The 19978-nt window shown below is 44.3% G+C and overlaps 1 protein-coding gene across 4 annotated transcripts in view; it reads left to right on the top strand.

Annotated features, from left to right (window-relative positions):
* ARHGAP32 (Rho GTPase activating protein 32) overlaps positions 1-11933 on the top strand; it is a 308055-nt gene extending 296122 nt beyond the window's left edge. For all 4 annotated transcript variants that reach the window (XM_039240249.1, XM_039240248.1, XM_039240252.1 and 1 more), the window contains 3 exons: positions 1731-2609; positions 3347-4317; positions 5897-11933. In XM_039240249.1, coding sequence (XP_039096180.1) covers positions 1731-2609; positions 3347-4317; positions 5897-8149 — 4103 coding nt within the window. In that variant the 3' untranslated portion in view covers positions 8150-11933. The remainder of the gene's footprint in view (positions 1-1730; positions 2610-3346; positions 4318-5896) is intronic.
* Positions 11934-19978: the final 8045 nt, after the last annotated feature.

Here is a 19978-nt window from a genome sequence, read left to right as displayed (position 1 = left end):
ATAGATCAGATCAATTATAGGCAGTCTTTATCATCTGAAGATATATCCTCAGTATGTGGAGAAGAAAACTTAAAAGTGAATCCTCTTAAAATGGGGATCAAAAGTCTAGTAAAGAGTATAAAACAGTTTGATTGCAACTCGACAAAACTAAAATTTATGAAAATAAGTTTTTTAAGCCCCTACTTGGCAAAAGTCAGGTATAGTTGCTATTATGTACTAAGTTTTAGAGTGAACAATGAACTTCAATATTGGAAGGACATAGAACTTTTTTTGACAAAACCATATAGGAAATAGGACATCCTTTACTTCATGTTTGGCATATGCGGCAGAATTGTAAAGAAGACCTTTTTTGGGGCTCCTGGGTGGCTCAGTCAGTTAAGTGTCAGACTCTTGATTTCAGCTCAGGTCATGATCTCATGGTTTTGGGATCCTGAGGTCGAGCCCTGAGTTGGGCTCCATGAGCTCACCGTGGAGCCTGCTTCAGATTCTCTCTCTTAACTCTCTCTCCCTCTTGCTCCCTTCCTCTATCTCTCCCCCACTTACACTCACCACTCACTCACTTGCTCTCTCTCTCTCTCACTCTCTCAAAAAAAAGAAGGCCCTTTTTACAAAAATAATCTGGAGCTACACTGATTTCCCAAGGGCTTTTCTTAATCTGTTGATAAGATCATGTGTTTTGAGGTATCCTGGGTGTCGTCATGCTGATCATGCTGGTCAGCTTTCCCGTCTTCATTTATTAACTCTTGTAACTGCCAGATCCTCATCGACCAGTAGCTCTGCTTATGATTCAGGAGACTCTCACACATCCCTTTAGTTGGGTGTCTGACATCTTAAGGGTTTTCTGAGATCTTCTGTTTCACTGCAGATAAGAGAATGGTTCACAAATGAAGTGGGCTGGGTAGATGCCAGTATTAAGCAGAAAGTAATATTTTAGGAGAGATTAATTTTATGAACGGTTAACATATCAGTGAATGTATTTATCTGCCTCTTAATCGTACATTTTCAATATGACAATTCTGATGATTGTAATAGAATTCTGGGATAGAGGATTTCTTTTACCAGTTGGATATTTAGCAATATCATAAGGTCATGTAACAGTCTACTCTTGAAGAACTCTTCCTGGGAAACTTAAAACCTATACTTATTAAAGAAAAAAAATGAAATTATTTTTTAAAGTATCTCAAAAGAATCCTGTACTAAATATATGTAAATACCTTGTGGAATTATAGAGACTTTTTTAGTTGAGATGTTTGCTTTTTAGAAATGTGGTTATTATGAGGATTTTTCCTGCCAGAAAGCAAAAACAAAAATTCCCTTTGCTGTTGTATATCCAAAGTACTATTTTAAACTGGTTAATTCTATCTTAGAAGTCATGTGTGAGACGAGTGATAAACTAAGACCAAGAGAAATGAAATCTTGCCCAAAGTCACAACAGGAGTCAATGTTGGACTAGTAATAAAATCTAAGAGTTCTGAGTCCTTTTTCCTGTTGAAACTATCAAAGGCTGCCTTCTCCCTCTGATTATTATCAGATGTTTTTGTTATTTAGCTTTTGGTTTGGGAGTTCCATCTGCACACCCCAAGAGACAATTTCTGGAAAGAAACTGAGAAGTAACGTTTTCTTACACTACATAGTGCATTACTACTATACTGAGTAGGTGACTTATCATGATATTGTGCATGGTGTATCCTATGCATTCACACTTTGATACTGTTATCCATTTTTGCCAGGTGATTCCAAGCTATTCCGACCCCGAAGACCCAGATCTAGCAGTGATGCACTGAGTGCCTCTTTTAACGGAGAAATGCTGGGGAACCGCTGTAACTCCTATGATAATCTGCCCCATGACAATGAAAGTGAGGAGGAAGTAGGGCTGCTCCACATTCCGGCTCTTATGTCTTCTCATGCAGCTGAGGATGTTGACCTGAGCCCACCAGACATTGGAGTAGCCAGCCTGGATTTCGACCCCATGTCATTTCAGTGTAGTCCGCCCAAGGCTGAATCAGAATGTCTGGATTGCGGTGCTTCCTTTTTAGATTCATTAGGATACTCCAAGGATAAACCAAGTACCAATAAGAAAGAAACAGAAGCAGGTGGTAGCCAGTCTCAGACTCCAGGAAGCACTACAAGCTCTGAAGCTGTCTCTCCTCTGCAGGAGAAACTGAGTCCATTCTTTACCCTGGACTTGAGCCCAACCGAAGAGAAGTCATCCAAGCCATCCTCATTCACTGAAAAGGTTGTCTACGCTTTCTCTCCAAAGATTGGACGGAAACTAAGCAAATCACCTTCGATGAACATATCTGAGCCAATTTCAGTGACTCTTCCCACTCGGGTATCCGAAGTCCTTGGTACGGTGTCAAATACCGCAGCTCCGACTGCATCTTCTCCAACGTGGAACAAAAGTACTGAAGAAAGTGATGTCGTAAATAGATCCCCCACCCAGGTAGTAAAGATGAAAACAAAAGAGAGAGAGGCCCAAGAAGGCTGTGAGTCTGAAGTCCAGCCCCTAGACCAGGCAGCTGCTGCGGAAGTAGAGTCACCAGGGAAAGAGGATCAGGCCGCCTCAAGCAGTCAGAGTAAGGCTGTACCTTCTGGACAGACTCAGACAGGTACCATTTGTTTTCCTCCATTCTTTCCTTAAGCTAAGAGGGACCATCAATCCTGTGTGCCATCTGTGCCTTTTAAGAGAGAAATTTGCTCCACAGCTAGCCTTTAATCAAAGAGAATGTTTTTCTGGGTGGTGCTGATGGCTCAAAGCCCTAAATTAAAATCAATCAAACAAAAATCCCCCAAAGGACCAGTGGTCCTGCTTCAGACCTTCATAAAGTCCCCTATTAAAATCTTTGGACAGTCAGAATCCATGGATAATTTTTGCACAAGTTTGTAGCTCTTGATTCTGTTTTCTCTTCTAATAAAAATACCTATATTATATAGCCTTACAAGTTAACCAGCCAGCCTACACCATCAAATGTAAAAAAAAAAAAAAAAAAAAAACCAAAAACAAAACTAAAAACAAAAAAACTATTTTTTTGCCAAAACAGGCACGTTGAAGCTTGTTTTCTAAGCAATCTTTTCTGAGCCAGATGAGGGACCTGCTTTTTTTCCCCTCATCTCTGTAGCAATTCAAGAGGAGATTGCAGTCTTTAAACAATTTGTTTTAGTTTTCCTTCTGAACCAGATGTGTTTTCTACAGCATTTGCATGTGGGATGGAAGATCGTGGATTGCCATTTTGAAATATGGAAGGCAACTATTTTGTAGTGATCAGATGGGGAGTGTTTGGCTTTCCAGTACAGGATAACACAAGCTACCTTTTCACTCTCATTTTCTTTCCCAATTTCCCACCAGGAGCAGTTACCCATGACCCCCCTCAGGATTCCGTTCCCGTCAGTTCAGTGTCTCTTATCCCACCACCACCGCCTCCGAAAAACGTTGCCCGCCTGTTGGCACTAGCATTGGCTGAGTCTGCACAGCAAGCCTCAACTCAGTCACTGAAGAGGCCAGGGACTTCCCAGGCTGCTTATGCGAGTTCTGGAGACCTAGCAGTGGCTGCAAAGGAAGATAAACTGCCTAGTTCCTACTGTAGCGTCACCCTAGAGAAAGCCTATTACCAAACTGCTAGGCCAGCAGAGGAATCCCACCTCCAGAGCGATGTATCTGGGAACTGTGACCAGCCTCTAGCAGACACAGCGATTGGGAACCACACCCATTCTGGTGCAGCTGAATCCGGGGAGCAGCTCCATCAGGCAGACTTACCAGGGAATCCTCCACATCGAAACTACTTATCTGGGGACCCGGAAAAGGCCAGAATCACTTCAGTTCCCTTAACAGACTCTAAGTCTGATGATCACATAAGCTTCCCTGAAGACCAGTGTGGGAAGACCAGTATGCCAACTGTCTCCTTCATGGATCAGGACCAGTCTCAGCTTCGTTTCTATAGCGGAGATCAGCCTCCTTATCTTGGTGCAAGTGTGGACAAACCCCATCCCCCTTCAGACCTTGCAGACAAGTCTCCCACACCTTCTAATTTGCCGAAGGACAAAATCTACCCTCCTTCTGGGTCCCCTGAAGAGAATACCAGCACAGCCGCCATGGCCTACGTGACAGCCGCCCCGGCGGTGGCTGAACTGAGCACCAGGGAAGCCAGCTGGGATGTGGTTGAACAACCCGCCACAGCTGATTTTGCAGCTGCCACCCTCCAGCGGCCTCACAGAACAAGCCGCCCCCTTCCCCCACCTCCGTCCCAGAGGTCTGCTGAGCCTCTGCCAGTCATGGGGCAGGTACAAGCAGCGGCCACAGGATTAAATCATTCCCACAAGGTAAGGAGGGGAGGGATTTGGAGAGATGAAAGAAACCTTTTCCAAAGGTATGTCACTTGGCAGCAGGTGTGCTGTTACCTTTGAATCAGAAATGACATTTATTTTCAGTCCTGTGGCGGGTTTCCATGAAAAGTTTCCCATCTGAGGTTGGACCCTGCCTTTACCCTGATGCTGGTTTTTGTCTGAGAAAGGAGCAGTTACTCAGTGACTATAGTTGAACTCTGCCTGCTATCCTTTCTTCCTAAACCATCTAGGTGGTTTCTTCTTCGTAATACAGAGAGGTCATGATCAAATAAGTCAGATTGGACTGCAGGGTTTTTTTTTCCCCCCCAACTCCATCAGTGACTCATTGTGACTTTGGGCAAATCATTTAACTACCCTCTACCAGTTATTCACACGTGCACGATGAACGTGCTTTATTCTCAAGACATTTGTAAGCCTTTCTGCCTTACAGACGTTTTAGAAATGTGAGAGATTACGGCGTTTTAGGTCTTTTTGTGATGCTCCTAGCATAAGCCAGCTGGCTGTCCTGCAGCCAGACATCTGTTTTGATGAGACAGTGTTGTATGCAGAATGCTAAAGTTTCTTCTGAATTTTCTCATGTTTTAGAAAAGTACTGCACGTGTTTTATGGTCACCTTGAACTAGAAGGACTTCAGTACCTAGTCTTTAGTGAAGGAAGGATGCTGTTTCTAGCAACTGCTTCTCAAGGAGAGCATATTTGTAGCATCTCTGTGAAGGTCACATTTGGCCTCAGCTGCTATAGACCGGGGTGGAATCAAAGGTTGGGAGAGACAGTAACTGGCTGATTTGAATGGCACATCAGACAGGTCACCTCCTTACCCTTCCCTAGACTTGGGGGCTTAAACTGCTCACTCTGTGTTGCTGTGAGTCACTTCACAAATCTCTCTAGCTAGGATCAACTCTCTTTGTTTAACAAAATGTTCTTGGCATTGAGACTGAGCTAGATGGATAGACCAGGTATATATTTGTGAGCTTGACTATACTTAAAAAATTTTTTTTTAACGTTTATTTATTTTTGACAGAGACAGAGACAGAGAATGAACAGGGGACAGGCAGAGAGAGAGGGAGACACAGAATCTGAAGCAGGTTCCAGGCTCTGGGCTGTCAGCACAGAGCCTGATGGCTTTTGAACTCACAAACTGCGAGGTCACGAGATCATTAGCTGAGCCAAAGTCAGATGCTTAACCGACTGAGCCACCCAGGTGCCCCTGAGCTTGACTATACTTAAACTAAACCTTTGTTTTGGTCTGCACATAAAGATCGCTTCCTAGGCAGCCTCGTCTCACAATGAAGACCGATCGTAAGTTAGAGCAGTTTTCCAAGGATGGTAATGGCTGCTGCGCCAGAGGGCAGCACAGACCTTCTTTTCCTGGGTAACAGGCCCAAGCAGTGGGGACACATTGCCCTGCCGTCTTGTCCAGTGCCACCACATGGCCGGGGAAATTTCATGCCGCTAACCCAGATAGGCTCAGTGTGTAGGTTACAAATCAAACAGTGTCTGAGTCCACAGAGAAGAGCATAAAAAACATGCTCATGATGTGATCATCTCTTAATAGGTTCAAGTAGTTCCAGCTCCAGAGAGACCACCTGAACCCAGAGCCATGGATGACCCCGCATCTGTCCTGGTCGGTGATGGCAGCGTGGCCGCTCCGTGTCCCGCGTCTACTCCTGCTGTCCAGCCGGGCCTGCCTGAGAAGGTACGGGAAGGTGCCAGGGCCCCGCCGCTGCACCTGCGCGCCGAGTCTGTCCCCGTGTACTCGTCCTGTGGCTTTACCGCCCCGGTGCCCCCCACCAGGACAATGGAGAGTAAAATCGCCGCCGCCATCCACTCCGGTAGTGCAGACCCTGCCGGCAGCTCCAGCTATCACCCCTTTGTCACTGCTTCTGCGGCTTCTGTGGATGACATTCTGCCATTACCACTTCCCATCCCACAACCTAAGCATGCTTCTCAGAAAACGACTTATTCCACCTTTGCGAGGCCTGATGTCACCACTGAACCCTTTGGTCCAGAAAACTGTTTGCATTTCAGTATGATTCCAAACTGCCAGTACCGTCCCCAGAGCGTACCTCCACATCACAACAAATTGGAGCAACACCAGGTGTACGGTGCCAGGTCAGAGCCACCAGCCTCCATGGGACCTCGTTACAACACATATGTGGCCCCAGGAAGAAATGCATCTGGACATCACGCCAAGCCATGCAGCCGAGTTGAGTATGTCTCTTCTTTGGGCTCCTCTGTTAGGAGTAGTTGTTACCCTGAAGATATTCCTCCTTACCCTACCATCCGGAGGGTACAGTCTCTCCATGCCCCTCCATCCTCCATGATTCGCTCTGTTCCCATTTCACGGACAGAAGTTCCCCCAGACGATGAACCAGCCTACTGCCCAAGACCCCTGTACCAATATAAGCCATATCAGTCCTCCCAGGCCCGCTCAGATTATCACGTCACGCAGCTTCAGCCTTACTTTGAGAATGGCCGGGTCCACTACCGGTACAGCCCATACTCCAGTTCTTCTAGTTCCTATTACAGTCCAGAAGGAGCCCTGTGTGACATGGACGCCTACAGCACAGTACAGCTGAGGCCCCTCCACCGCCTACCCAATCGCGATTTTGCCTTCTACAATCCTAGGCTGCAAGGAAAGAACTTCTACAATTACGCTGGTGTGCTCCCACGTCCCCGAGCCAACGTGACCGGCTATTTCTCTGGTAATGACCATAATGTAGTCAACATGCCTCCAGCTGCTGATGTAAAGCACACTTACACCTCATGGGATCTTGAGGACATGGAAAAATACCGCATGCAGTCTATCCGGAGAGAGAGCCGTGCTCGGCAGAAGGTGAAAGGGCCTGTCATGTCCCAGTATGATAACATGACCCCGGCCGTGCAGGATGACCTGGGTGGGATCTATGTCATCCACCTCCGTAGTAAATCAGATCCTGGGAAAACTGGACTTCTCTCAGTGGCAGAGGGAAAGGAGGGGCGGCACGCAGCCAAGGCCGTCAGTCCCGAGGGAGAGGACCGCTTCTACAGGAAGCATCCAGAGCCAGAGTTCGATAGAGCCCACCACCACGGAGGATACGGCAACGGACAGTCGGAGAAGCCATCCCTCCCTCAGAAGCAGAGTAGCCTCAGGAACAGGAAGCTTCACGACATGGGTTGTAGTCTCCCTGAGCACAGGGCACATCAGGAAGCAAGCCATAGGCAGTTATGTGAATCAAAAAATGGGCCACCTTACCCCCAAGGCACTGGCCAGTTAGATTATGGGCCCAAAGGGATTCCAGACACTTCTGAGCCAGTCAGCTTCCATAACTCTGGAGGGACATACATGACATCGGGGCAGGAGTCTCTGAGACTGAACCACAAAGAGGTGAGGCTCTCCAAAGAGCTAGAGAGGCCTCGGGCTAGGCAGCCTCCTGCCCCAGAGAAGCTCTCTAGAGACTGCTACAAAGAGGAGGAACACCTCGGCCAGTCCGTAGTCCCACCCCCGAAACCGGAGCGGAGTCATAGCCTGAAGCTCCACCATACTCAGCACGCGGAGAGGGACCCCGCAGTGCTGTACCAGTACCAAACACACGGCAAGCGCCAGGGCGGTGTGACTGTTGTGTCCCAGTATGACAACCTGGAGGGTTACCACTCCCCACCCCAGCACCAGCGAGGAGGCTTTGCGGGAGGAGCAATGGGGACCTATGTGCCCTCTGGCTTCCCCCATTCACAAAACAGGACATATGCTACAGCTCTGGGTCAGGGGGCCTTCCTGCCCACAGAGTTGTCCTTGCAGCACCCTGAAACACAGATCCATGCAGAATGAGCCCCGGAGCAATAGAGTTGAAGCAGCCTCTGCTGGACAGTGGACTGTTCTATTTTTTTCAGTAACCAAAAAGATTAAAAAAAAAAAAAAAAAGAGCTACAATTCCCCCCTGACCACGTTAAAAAAGAAAAAAAAGAAAAATCACCATTTTTTCCCCTTCCCTGCTTCATCCACCTCTTCAATCTATAGACTGATTTTTGTCATTAAAAGAAATCTGAATGATTGTAAAGCACTGTGTTGAATGAAAACCTAGTGAAGAAATTTGTCACAGACCATACTTGCCATACGGGGCTAATTTTGTAAGAGCCTGAGGACTGCCTTTCACCGAATTTGAATTTAACTTTGTCCTTCTTAGTGTTTGCTATATAGCGCAGAGCAGTTTCTGTCTATTTCCTGGGAGGCTTTTGCATTTTCTGTGGCATTCCCCTGTACTTTTTCAGTAGCTATGCAGGTGCCCAGACTGACACTCAGTTTCTCTCACCTTCCTTCTCTCTGACTTGGAAGGGTCTGGGGTGTTAAATTCACATGGAGAAAAACTTCTCCCTGATCCTTCAGATGAGTCTGTCAGACAATTAGCACATTAGAATTACAAGAAAACAATAAAGGAATTAAAACTTGAAGCATTTAATAAAGAGTCATCATAAGATGTCAGGCCATTTAGACCCAAGCTGAACCATGTGTCCTTTTCGTCCTTCCTTCTCAGAGCCATTCCTCGCAGTTTGCGGGGCAGGCTGAGTCCACTGCAGAAGGGATTCTAACTAAAGTGAGAAGCAAAGAAGCTGCGTAGGCAGAACTCAGTGAGCTTTGTTAGTGCCATAAAACCCCCTGTCAGTGCTTCCAATGTGTTGCCTGCCTTCAGTAATTTTTTTTCTCTCAATAATATTTGATAAATTGTAATCCTAGGAAAACATCTCACACCATTTGTTCTCCAACTTTCCCCCACCATTGGGAGAAAAAAAACAAACTCAGCATGACTTGACTGGATAAATACACATCGTTTATCATGATTACGAATTTACATGTTAATTTCTGATTCTAAACCAGAGTACCTATTTCTCGGGAACTCTATTAAAGTAGCTGTGAACTACCTGTTAGTAAACTGCAAGCCCCTGCAATAATCACACTTAGCGCACAGCCCCGTTGCACCAGAATTCTGGGCAGTTCACTGTTTACGTCCCACAGGATTCACGTGCTGTTTGTTCACGCTGTACTTGTGCGACCACAGCCGTCCTTAATTACCATTTACACCAGCATCGCAGGAATAGCTCTTACAACTCTGCAGGCATGTTAAACATGTTGAGTACCCAGGACTTTCTTCTGAAAGTTGCATTCCCGGTTAGAGCAGGAACAGACCACTGTCTGGCCTGACTCCACTCCATCTTCTCTACGCCCCCTGCCCCCCAAGCACCTACACGCCAGACTGACAAGGCAGTCCTATACTTACAAACAAGTTTAGATTGTCATTCCATAACTCTCAGTAATACTTGAGTTCTGTCCATGCACATGTTTTCAACGCTCAGTTTGTAGAAGACACTAGGAGAATTTCATTCCATTTACTGGATGATTGCTGCTCTGGCTTTTTAAAACTTGGAATTAACTTTTATTTAGAGCAAAGGAAGAAATCTTTTAAGAGGCTAAATTCATGCTGCTATTATTGCTGTGAAATTGTATAAAGATTAGGATTCCTGCCAGTTCTTTTTTTTATTTAAAAGAAAATCATGTGATTGCATTTTAAGGGTTTATATTTAGAAAAAAATAAAGTTTTAAGAACACATTTATTTATATGTGGAGATACTCTATAAGGTTTTCTTTTGTTTCCCCAGAATTGATGAGAGGAATTCATTCAATAAAGATCACGGTAGCAGTCCTGACATGCTGACCTGTGAAAGGTCTGTGGAAATGGAGGTCTGTAGGTTAAACATGCAGACTCAATGGGGATATAGTCACAGTGTTAGGAAACCTGATAGGTTACTTCCTTCTAGCACACAAACACGTCAGGTGCTACGTACAGGATTTTGATCTTTGGTGAGTATGCAGCATTAACTTTTTTTTTTTTTTTTTTTTTTTACTTTAACCATCTTTTTGTCAAGTAGGCAATGCATTGCCCCTCTGAGGTCACACATGCCTTGTAAGTTCTCACCAGCAGCACAGAGTGTAGGAAGGAGCCGGTATGACGAGGAGGTACAGATGGTGTCAGTAATGGAGAGCCCATTAGGAGGTTGCTGAAGGAGTACTGTGCAGTTTTCATATTTGTGGGTCTGTTGTTACACACATTGTTTACTCCTGAACCTAAGTCTGTTTTATGAATACTAAGGTTAATTCCTCAAAGCAATTATTTTATTAATGTCCTTCGGGCTTAGAAATATCAGGTGAATATTCTGAATACAGAATAATGACCAAATTACTGGTATAATCGTGAAACACAAACTTTAGGTAAAATCTAGAGTCGTGTCACCTAGTGTATGTAGATACAGCCTTAACTCTGGAGTCAGTTCTTTGAGGGACTTTGCCTCTATCTTTCCCTTTCTGGTCTCGTCGGGTAGAAAGTGCACAGCAAATCACTGTGAGCCAGGTTACCTCAGCATAGTTCACCTTGTGTGCCACTTCACAGGCAGTAATTAAATGTTCACGCTTTGATACGGAGCATTGTGATCAAGGAAATGGAGCTACCCTTATGCATCAAACCCATCATTGAATTCGATTGGTGTTTTCTTAGCCGTGTCTCCAGATTTTATCTTTTTGGCAAAATTCCCATGTCCCCGTTTGGTTTGACTGAAACAGATACTCCCTGGACGTGTGGCCAAAGACTTTGCTGACAGCCCCAGAGATGCCATTTTCTTATTAATTTCATCCGAGTCTTACTGCTTATTGTATTCGATTTCCTTTTAAACATGCGAGTCTCCAGGATGGTCCTGCAGAGCTTTTTTTAAAGTTAGAGTCAGGTTGAGAAATTCCAGGACTACGTAAAGAAGAAGGACCATTAATCTGAGTGGAGATAGAAGGGTAGGTGACCACTTTGGAAACAGCAGTAGATGCATATGATACACATTTGGAATTTGCCCGTTGAGTTAAAAGAGGAGCCTACAAAGTCCATATATCCGTTCCAAGCCCTGTTTGTCATCATCCATTCATTATGTTGGCCAAGTATCTTCTGAGCAGTGTGTGTAAGGAAATAATAAGGAAAGCAAAAGTATGTCAGAAAGTTACTTTCCAAATGGTTAGAGGCATGTGATTTTCAGTACTGTGTATTACGGAAATGTCAGGAATGGTATATTTTAATGTCAGTGTGCACAGAGGGTCTTTTTTCCTTTTCTGATTAGTACTGTTAGCGTTCAAAGAATAAAAATGGTTGTTTTACAGTTTAGATTCTAAGGTAGCAAAACCTGATTTTTCAGCCATGACCTGCATGAGAGAAGCATCCTAGGAAGTCTTAGATCATACTTTTGAGTTCTTAACTTTAATTTATATAGTGTTTTTTATGTTTTAATATTTTTGTGAACTGGTGTAAATTGTTAATGCATATAAGCTTGTGTATTTTTGTAAATAGTTTTGTGATTTATTTCTTGACCCATATGTAAATATTTAGAGTCTCATTTCTTCAAAACTTATTTGAAGCTGAGTTGTGGGTTTGGGGTTTTGTTTGTTTCTTTGTTTTGGTTGGGGGAGGGGGGAGAGAAGAGATTTTGTACTCCAATAATCCAGATGGAGATATCTTGTGGTTGAAAGCAAATGTCCCACTGAAAGCAATTCAGATATCAACAAAATTATTTCAGGTTAAAACAGACTTTTTTGTGTATGTGTTTCCTTTTTAACCTAATATGGCTATAATGAAATGGGGTAGTTGGGGGTATTCAACAACATTCAAATCTGAGTGTATGACACAGATTATTATATCAAATGGAATATATTATTTGAGGAAAGAGGTTTAATGTCTCCTGTTTTTATATCTCTTGGCCACAGTGTGCTGCCTGGCCAGGTTTTTCCCAGGTCAAAACAGTCTCTTAGAAAGGCAGAGACCCATTGCACTGTGTTGGAAAGCATAGACAGCCTTGCCCCACCTAGGGCTGCCCTAAGGAACCCTCACCGGCTGCTGTGACCTGACTCCCAAGCTGCTAGTTCCCAGGAAACCGAATGGACTTCTGAGCTCAGGAGCCCTCCACAGGGGATTCGAAATAACCACCACATGTCCAAAGATTCCCTCAAAGCATCTTGGACATCCTGTTGACTTTTCAGGGAGAAAGGACCAGAAAAGAGTCACCTCCTACAGTCTGTGGCAAGCTGGTTTGTGGCAAACCCAAATAAAGAAAGTACTTGACTGAGGCAAGTACTGAACGTAACCTAGCTGCCCAACAGGGGGTCTGGAGCAGATTCCTGTGCCAGAATTCTTCTAAAAAATCTTTTCCTATTGACCAGGGTTTGTTGAAAAACATGATATTCAGCTTTTAAAATCTTAGTTTTCCTATTGGGAGTCATAAATTAGAAACCATTCTTCATCCTAAATTATTAGGGCCTCTCTCTCTTTGCCTGCAGTAGGAAAAGTTGCCTCTTTAGTACTGATGGCCCCGGTGAGCCAGCCGTTTTCTGTGGACCTGTGTACCGCACTGCATGCTATCAGCAAACGTACAACGTCTGCTTTCGGTAAGCGTTCCAGACCTGAACACATGTTCCCATGGAAATGGCTCCAGTGGGATTAAAGAAAAGACCAGTATGGCATTTCCACTGGGTCTTCTTAATTTTCTGGGACTCAATTCTTTACCAATTATTCATCACCAAATTTCCTTCACACTGATGGAAATATAGTGCTTCTTAAAATGTGTTTATCATTTAAGAATCGGTGGCAGACACATTAGTGGTGTTTGAGACTTTTCCCATAGACCACTATTTGTGGTTCTATGGGAAAAGGCACATTTTAAAGTAATACTGACTCCCCGATACAGTAAAACCTTGGGCACTTGCAAGCAATGGAAATTAGACCCTTTTAATTGGTCATGTTTTTCACATAGTTGAGAGTATACATCTTAAAAACACAATCATAATGTTTAATATTTATTTAATGTTTATTTTGAGAGAGAGAGAGATGGCATGATTCGGGGAGGAACAGAGAGAGAGGGAGACACAGAATCTGAAGCAGGATCCAGGCTCTGAGCTGTCAGCACACAGCCTGACGCGGGGCTCAAACCCACAAACTGTGAGATCATGACCTGAGCCAAAGTCAGATGTTTAACCATGAGCCACCCAGGTGGCCCTAATTTTTGTTTTAAATATTTAAATTAAAATACTGCCAGAATATGTTTCAAATCCCGAACTTTGTTGCCATTTTACATAAAGACTCAATACTTCTACATGCGGTTCACCGCCATCTAGTGATACCCTCAGGGACACTGAAAAAAAAACGAGTGTTGGAGTGTTTGTTTCTGTACGAAATGCCCTACCACGGCTCTCCCTTTAAGGTCTGTCTTTTTCTTTCCTTCCTCCCTCCCTCCCTCCCTCCCTCCCTCCTTCCCTTCCTTCCTTCCTTCCGTTTGTTTCTATACAAAATGCCCTACCACGGCTCTCCCTTTAAGGCCTTTCTTTCTTTCTTTCTTCCTTCCTTCCTTCCTTCCTTCCTTTCTTTCTTTCTTTCTTCTTTCTTTCCCTTCCTTCCTTCCTTCCTTCCTTCCTTCTCTTTCTTTTTCTTTGTTTTTCTTTCTTTCTTTCTCTTTCTCTCTCTCCTTTTTTCTTTCTTTTCTTTCTCCTATATCCTCTTTTTCTTTCTTCTGTCACTTCTTGTTATTGACTATGAACTATCTATAATCCTTTCTCTTCTTCTAGCCATTCAAAATAAATAACGCTTGTCAAAATAGTAGCAAAGGAAGTCCTGAACTGGGGCCTGGGAGGATTCAGACTCGGTGTCCTCTATTTTCCATTGCTTGGAGTCTCTTGCCCTTTCCTCCTAACAAGGTGCTTGAACAGCCAAGTTTCAGAAAGCAGGATATTATTATAGAAGAAAAGATGTGTAAGATATTATTATATTAGAAGGGAGAATGAAACCAAGACTCCAGGAGTTCTTCCTGCACATGACATTCTGTGCGAAAGCTCTGTGCTTAGACACTCGCATTTTCCCTGTGAATAACTGCAAAGTAGTTCTGTCTGCTAGTTCTTAGAAGACATTCAGCATCCCCAGTTAACTCTAGCGGGAAGAAAGAGAAGTGTGTCATGCACACATACAGCTTAGCTGTCATTGAGTTGTTCAATTACTGGGTTTTTTTCATTTCCTAAAAATGCTTTGAAAAAGGTTTCTTAGCCACTTGTCTTTTTTTTTAATTATTGTGTTTGAGAGAGAGAGAGAGACAGCACAAGTGGGGAATGGCTGAGAGAGAGAGGAAGAATCTGAAGCAGGCTCCAGGTCCGGAGCTGTCAGCGCAGAGCCCAACATGAGGCTCAAACTCATGACCTGAGCCAAAGTCAGACTTTCAACCGACTGAGCCACACAGGTGCCTCAGCCACTTGTTCATGTTTTAAACTGGGCACCTGGTTCTTAAACTTACCATCTTTGTAAAGCATCTGCAAAGCCAGTTAAACGTTAGATTTCTTGAGCAACCACCACATAGTCTAATCTAGTAGGTCTGGCCTGGACTCAGGAATCCCCAATTTTAGCCTCCACTACATGTGATTTGGATACATCTGGTTGATAAGTAGTGATCCAGACAGCATATTTAATAGCCTTCTTTGAAAGAGAAACCATTTTCTACTTCATTTAGCTTTGCCACTTTTTCTCATTTTTTTCTCAATTCCCTTGGTTCCCTGGCACTTTAGTGAACACAAATTTATCATTCATTTATCAGTGTTTAAATACTAAGCCACGATTCAATTATTTATGACCATGACACATAGAAATTAGGACTAGTTGAGCTGAGAACATAGAAGACGATTCAGCATTCTCTGAAACTGGTAAAACCAATACCAATGACTACAGCATTGATTCCATTGATATAGTTAAATAGTTCTCTTAGGTGCGAGGCATTTAGGCTGGTCAGGAAGTACAGTTAATGCATATTTACTGTTCAGGCAGGCAATTGTTTCAAACACATATTCCTGGAAAACAAATAATTCTTGTTATTTGTGTCCTTTCTCACCAAAACTTATAAGCACTACTAGCACACGATTAGCTTACTTGTTTCAGTTTTTAGTTTTATGTATTTTTATCAATTGTGGGCAACAATATAACAGCATTTTTATCAGCTAATGACTGCAAACACCATGCTTACTATACTGTGGTGCCAGTCACTGTTGTAAGCATTTTACATCCATCAACTCATTTGTTCCTCGGGGCCTGCTGGTTTATATGTGAAGCCACGACACAGGGTTGGACTCTTTGCCTGCTGTCAGACAGCTAGTGGTGGACCTGCAGTTCAGACCCGGGCACTCTCAGCCTGAGTTTATGCTCTAATAAAGGCAGACTTTGAAGACGTCTAGTTGGATCCTGGTGGCTACTTACTAATTCTAAAACCCTCGCAGAACTACTAGGCCCTTCTAAAACTATTTCTTTTTTTTTTAATTTTTAAATGTTTTTTGTTATTTATTTTTAAGAGACAGATAGAGACAGCGTGAGCAGGGGAGGGTCAGAGAGAGAGGGAGACACAGAATCTGAAGACAGGCTCCAGGCTCTGAGCTGGCAGTCAGCACAGAGCCCGACGCGGGGCTCGAACCCACAAACCGTGAGACCATGACCTGAGCCAAAGTCGGACGCTTAACCGACTGAGCCACCCAGGTGTCCCTAAAACTATTTCTGAAACTCCTGCTAAGCCCTGGCTTTGTCATCTCTAAAATGGGAATAGTGCTTCCAGTTGCCCTGAGGACAGAATTGGATGATAGATGCCTCTGGAGGGGTCAGCAGGGAAGCAGACACGTAGCAGAAGTGACCCAGGACACTGACTGGAAGGGGCAAGACCTCACTGCAATTAAACGGAAGTGGGTTCTATTATGCCTAGATCATTGTGTCTAAGAATTTAATCAGGTTTCACGTATTTGACAGACATTGTGCAGGAAGTCTTAGCAAGTAGATACACGAGACATAATTTAGTGGTTAAAATGAAACTTCACAGCGAAGCTTGGAGCATGACATGGAACTGAAGAAAGCCCTTGTTTCCTGAAAATATTTTGTATTCGGTGGAACTCCTAATGTAGATAGATAGTGCTGATGACTCCTGAACAATGTCTGCATTCTGGAGTAGACCTATGAAATCTCCGTGTCTTTCCATTAAATCTGATAATTATGCAGTACAGGGAGATGGTCCTAGGAACCGCTGTGAGCTGTGCCTTCTCTGCCAGTGGAGTTCCGTTCTGCAGGCTTCACCTTACTGTACTGCCCTACCTGCTGGTGGGCCCATTAATCCCCCGAGTGGATGACAGAAGCGGCACTCTGGCTTGCTGCCTCAGAAGAATAGTTGGGAGAAAACGGGTGTGGCATGTTACAAGAGTTGCTAAAGACAGGTGCCTTTGTCCCTCCAGTTTTGAGTGGTAACACTTGGTAAGTAACAAGGGCCTTTCCCTTATTCTTAAACACACAGTGTTCCTGGTTCAAGCTCTGTTAAAGCAAAACACCTATCCAGAGAATTAGAGTGGTTGTATTCATAGTAACTAAGAGTTCTAACAATTTATTGATCAATCATCAGGTACCAGGCTATTCTAGGTTTATTTTAACATATATTATATAACTCCATCTTTTTAACAATTACATGAAGTAGCATTATTTTATTGCCACTTTACAGATAATGAAACAGGTGCAGAAAGTTTAAGTAATGTGCTGGAGTTCGTACATCTGAGGTTAAGCGGGATTCGGACCCAAGCTCTCTGACTCTGGAGCCTGTAGTTCTTATCACTCTTCTGTGCTACCTGCCCAAAGAGGATCTTCAAAAATTATGAATACCCTGGGATGCCTGGGTGGTTCAATCATTTACATGTCCAACTTCAGCTCAGGTTGTGATCTCATGGTTCATGCATTTGAGCCCCACATTGGACTCTCTGCTGTCAGCATGGAGCCTGCTTCAGATTTTCTGTCCCCCTCTGTCTGTGCCTCCCCTGCTTGCACTCTCTCAAAAATAAATAAACATTAAAAAAAAAAAAAGATCATGAACATGGTAACAGAAGTGCCGAAGACACCATGCTATGAGTTCTCAGGGAAATCAAGCCCTCTCAGGACACGAGAGGATTGTGCTATAGTAACATCACCAGAATCTCAATGCCTTAACACAAAAACAGGTATATATCCTGCTCACGCAAAATCCACTGCAGGTTCCAATGACTGTCCTGGGTAACAGTCGTCTGTGTGGCCACTCAGCCACTCGGGTGGGGCTGGCTCACCCCATGCTTTCCTTACATCATCTGAAACATGTTCCAGAGAAGCTGTGGCCTGGAGGAGAGCACTGGAGGGTCCTGCGCATGTAGTTAACATGTGGCCCAGAGGTACTACAGGTCGCTCCTGCTCAGAGCTCTCGAGCCAGAGCTAGATTCAAGGCCCTGCCCCAACACAGGGAAGGGGGCAAGTTCAGGGCAGTGTACCATGTGCCTGGACAGAGAGCCCAACAGAGCAGCAGTGAGCAACACCAATGTCTGCCACACTGCCTGGCTTTCCTCTCAGATTCATCCACTCGCATTAATGACAGCCATATCATACTATGGGGGATACTGCTCAAGGAATAACAGTCCTTTGGACACAAGAAGTCGAGGGGCAGTGTAGGGCTGGCAGGTCCCCTGGTGAGGCGTCACTTTTGGGGGTCCCAATATGGTAGCAAGAAATTAGCCCTGCAGCTACAGGTTTCTGATCATAGTGGAGAAAAGCTTCTGGAAGTAAAGAGATGTGGAGTCTACCCCCAGTCCCAGAGGAACAGAGGAAGGCTTGCAGAGGGGAGCAGTGCTTTGTGAAGGCCGTTTGAGAGACACAACCACCAGTTGTATTTCTTCCACTACTCTGTCAACTGACTTCTTTCCGCAAACTTGCCAAGTTCACTTCCATCTCAGACCAACATTCCTCCCCCAGCAACGCTCAGGCCCCAGGTATTTATGTGACTTGCTCCTTCACTTTAAGTCTTTGCCCAGATGTCACCACGTTGGAAAAGACTTCCCTTGACTTCCCTTGACATCCCCAATTACTCTCAATCCACTTAATCTGCCTTCCTGTAGTACCTGTGTGGTAGATGCACCTCCTCCAGAGTGTGAACACCAAGAGCTTTGTCTTGTTCGCTATTACATCCTAGTGTCAGAAACAGTGCTACAGCCATATGTGCATCAATATTTGTTGGACAGATGTGCTAATGGATCTCTGTTTGCCATGGTAATGCAATGGAAGGCAGGTGCTCAGAAACCCTTTGTCTGGGTACTGGAATAGAACAGGTTGTCTTTCCTCAGCAGCAAGAATGAACCCACCATCATTTGTTTGCTGACTTTCATATGCTACAAACATGTTTGCACTACTGCTGCTGGCTGCTGGCCCCAAAAGGAAAGCAAAGAGGCTTAGATGATCTTGAACTGCCACAGTGACTAGACTCTAGAACAAGAACTAATCAGAAAATATTTTTAAAGGAGGTCAGTTTTGAAAATCATTTGGAAAGTTTTGAAGGGAAGCTATGTGGAAGAGAAGAATGGAGATGCTCTGAGTGTCCAGGGGGCTTTCTTTCCGTATTCACATCTGTGGGCCTGAGATGGTATAATGAACCCAGGCCATGGCAACATTGGAAGTAAAGGGAAAATTGAGGCTTGGATAGTTTTCAACAAACATCTGTAGTAACCTATGTACCAAGGGGTGGTAGAATCTAGGGAAAGATAAATGAGTTAGCCCCTGAATGCCCTCCTTCTCTAAGCTGCATGAGTTTTAAAGGGAATAGCTAAACATCTCATGATGTTCCCTAGACCCTACAGGATAAAGTTACTAGAACTCAGGGGCCTCGGAAGCCTCAAGGACTCTCTGAAAGTAGTTGCCATGGACTCTGGATTTCATGGTTGCTTGGCCACTCCTGATATAGAAGCTACCCCTTCCCTTAGGGGTCCTCTCAATGCCACTTGGCAAATGTATGACACCGATTATGGTGGGAATTGGGTCTCTTCCTACCAAAGCTTATGGTCATCAGAGTATCAAAAGCCATCTTGACTTTTTGATTTTTTTAATCGTTTTCTTCAAAAACAAACAAAAAACCCAGGGGCACCCAGGTGACTCAGTCAGTTAAGCATCCAACTCCTGATATTGGCCTACGGCACACAGTTTGTGAGTTTGACCCCAGGCATTGGGCTCTGCTCTGACATTGTGGAGCCTACTTGGGATTCTTTTTCTCCCTCTCTCTGCCCCTTCCTGGTTGTGCGTTCTCTGTCTCTGTCTCTGTCTCTCTCTCTCTCTCTCTCTCAATAAGTGAATAAACTTAAAAAAAGTTAAACCTAAAACATGTAGGAAAAGCTTCCTTGGCACTAGGCAAAAACACCCAAAGTTGGACTCAAAGTGTACTTTGCTACACTAATAACAAATGACTATTCCAGGACAGAGTACTGATATCCTCAGTCTTCTACTTTAAAGTGATCTTGGCTTTCTGGGATGTTTCCACCTGCCACAAATGGGTACCTTTTGTCCCCTATTTTAGGCAACGTGACGTTTGTCCAAAGACCTCATTGTCCAGGAAGGTACCTGATCACCTGCCTTGGCTTCTCCTGAGGTCCTCAGCAACATGTTCAGCTAACCTGCAACCCAACCTTACAGCGAAAGAGGGGAGTCTTGGGGTGGGGCAACAGGCATAAGAGTCTGCCTAAGTGTATGCACACCTCTCAGAAGAAGAAGGTTTACACTTGTTTTGATTGACCCTAAGT

Source organism: Hyaena hyaena, unplaced genomic scaffold (assembly GCF_003009895.1).
Source record: "Hyaena hyaena isolate Hyena2069 unplaced genomic scaffold, ASM300989v1 scaffold_171, whole genome shotgun sequence".
NCBI classification, from domain to species: domain Eukaryota; kingdom Metazoa; phylum Chordata; class Mammalia; order Carnivora; family Hyaenidae; genus Hyaena; species Hyaena hyaena.
The sequence above is the reverse complement of the archived record's forward strand: the minus strand, read 5'-3'. Positions and strand labels throughout refer to the sequence as shown.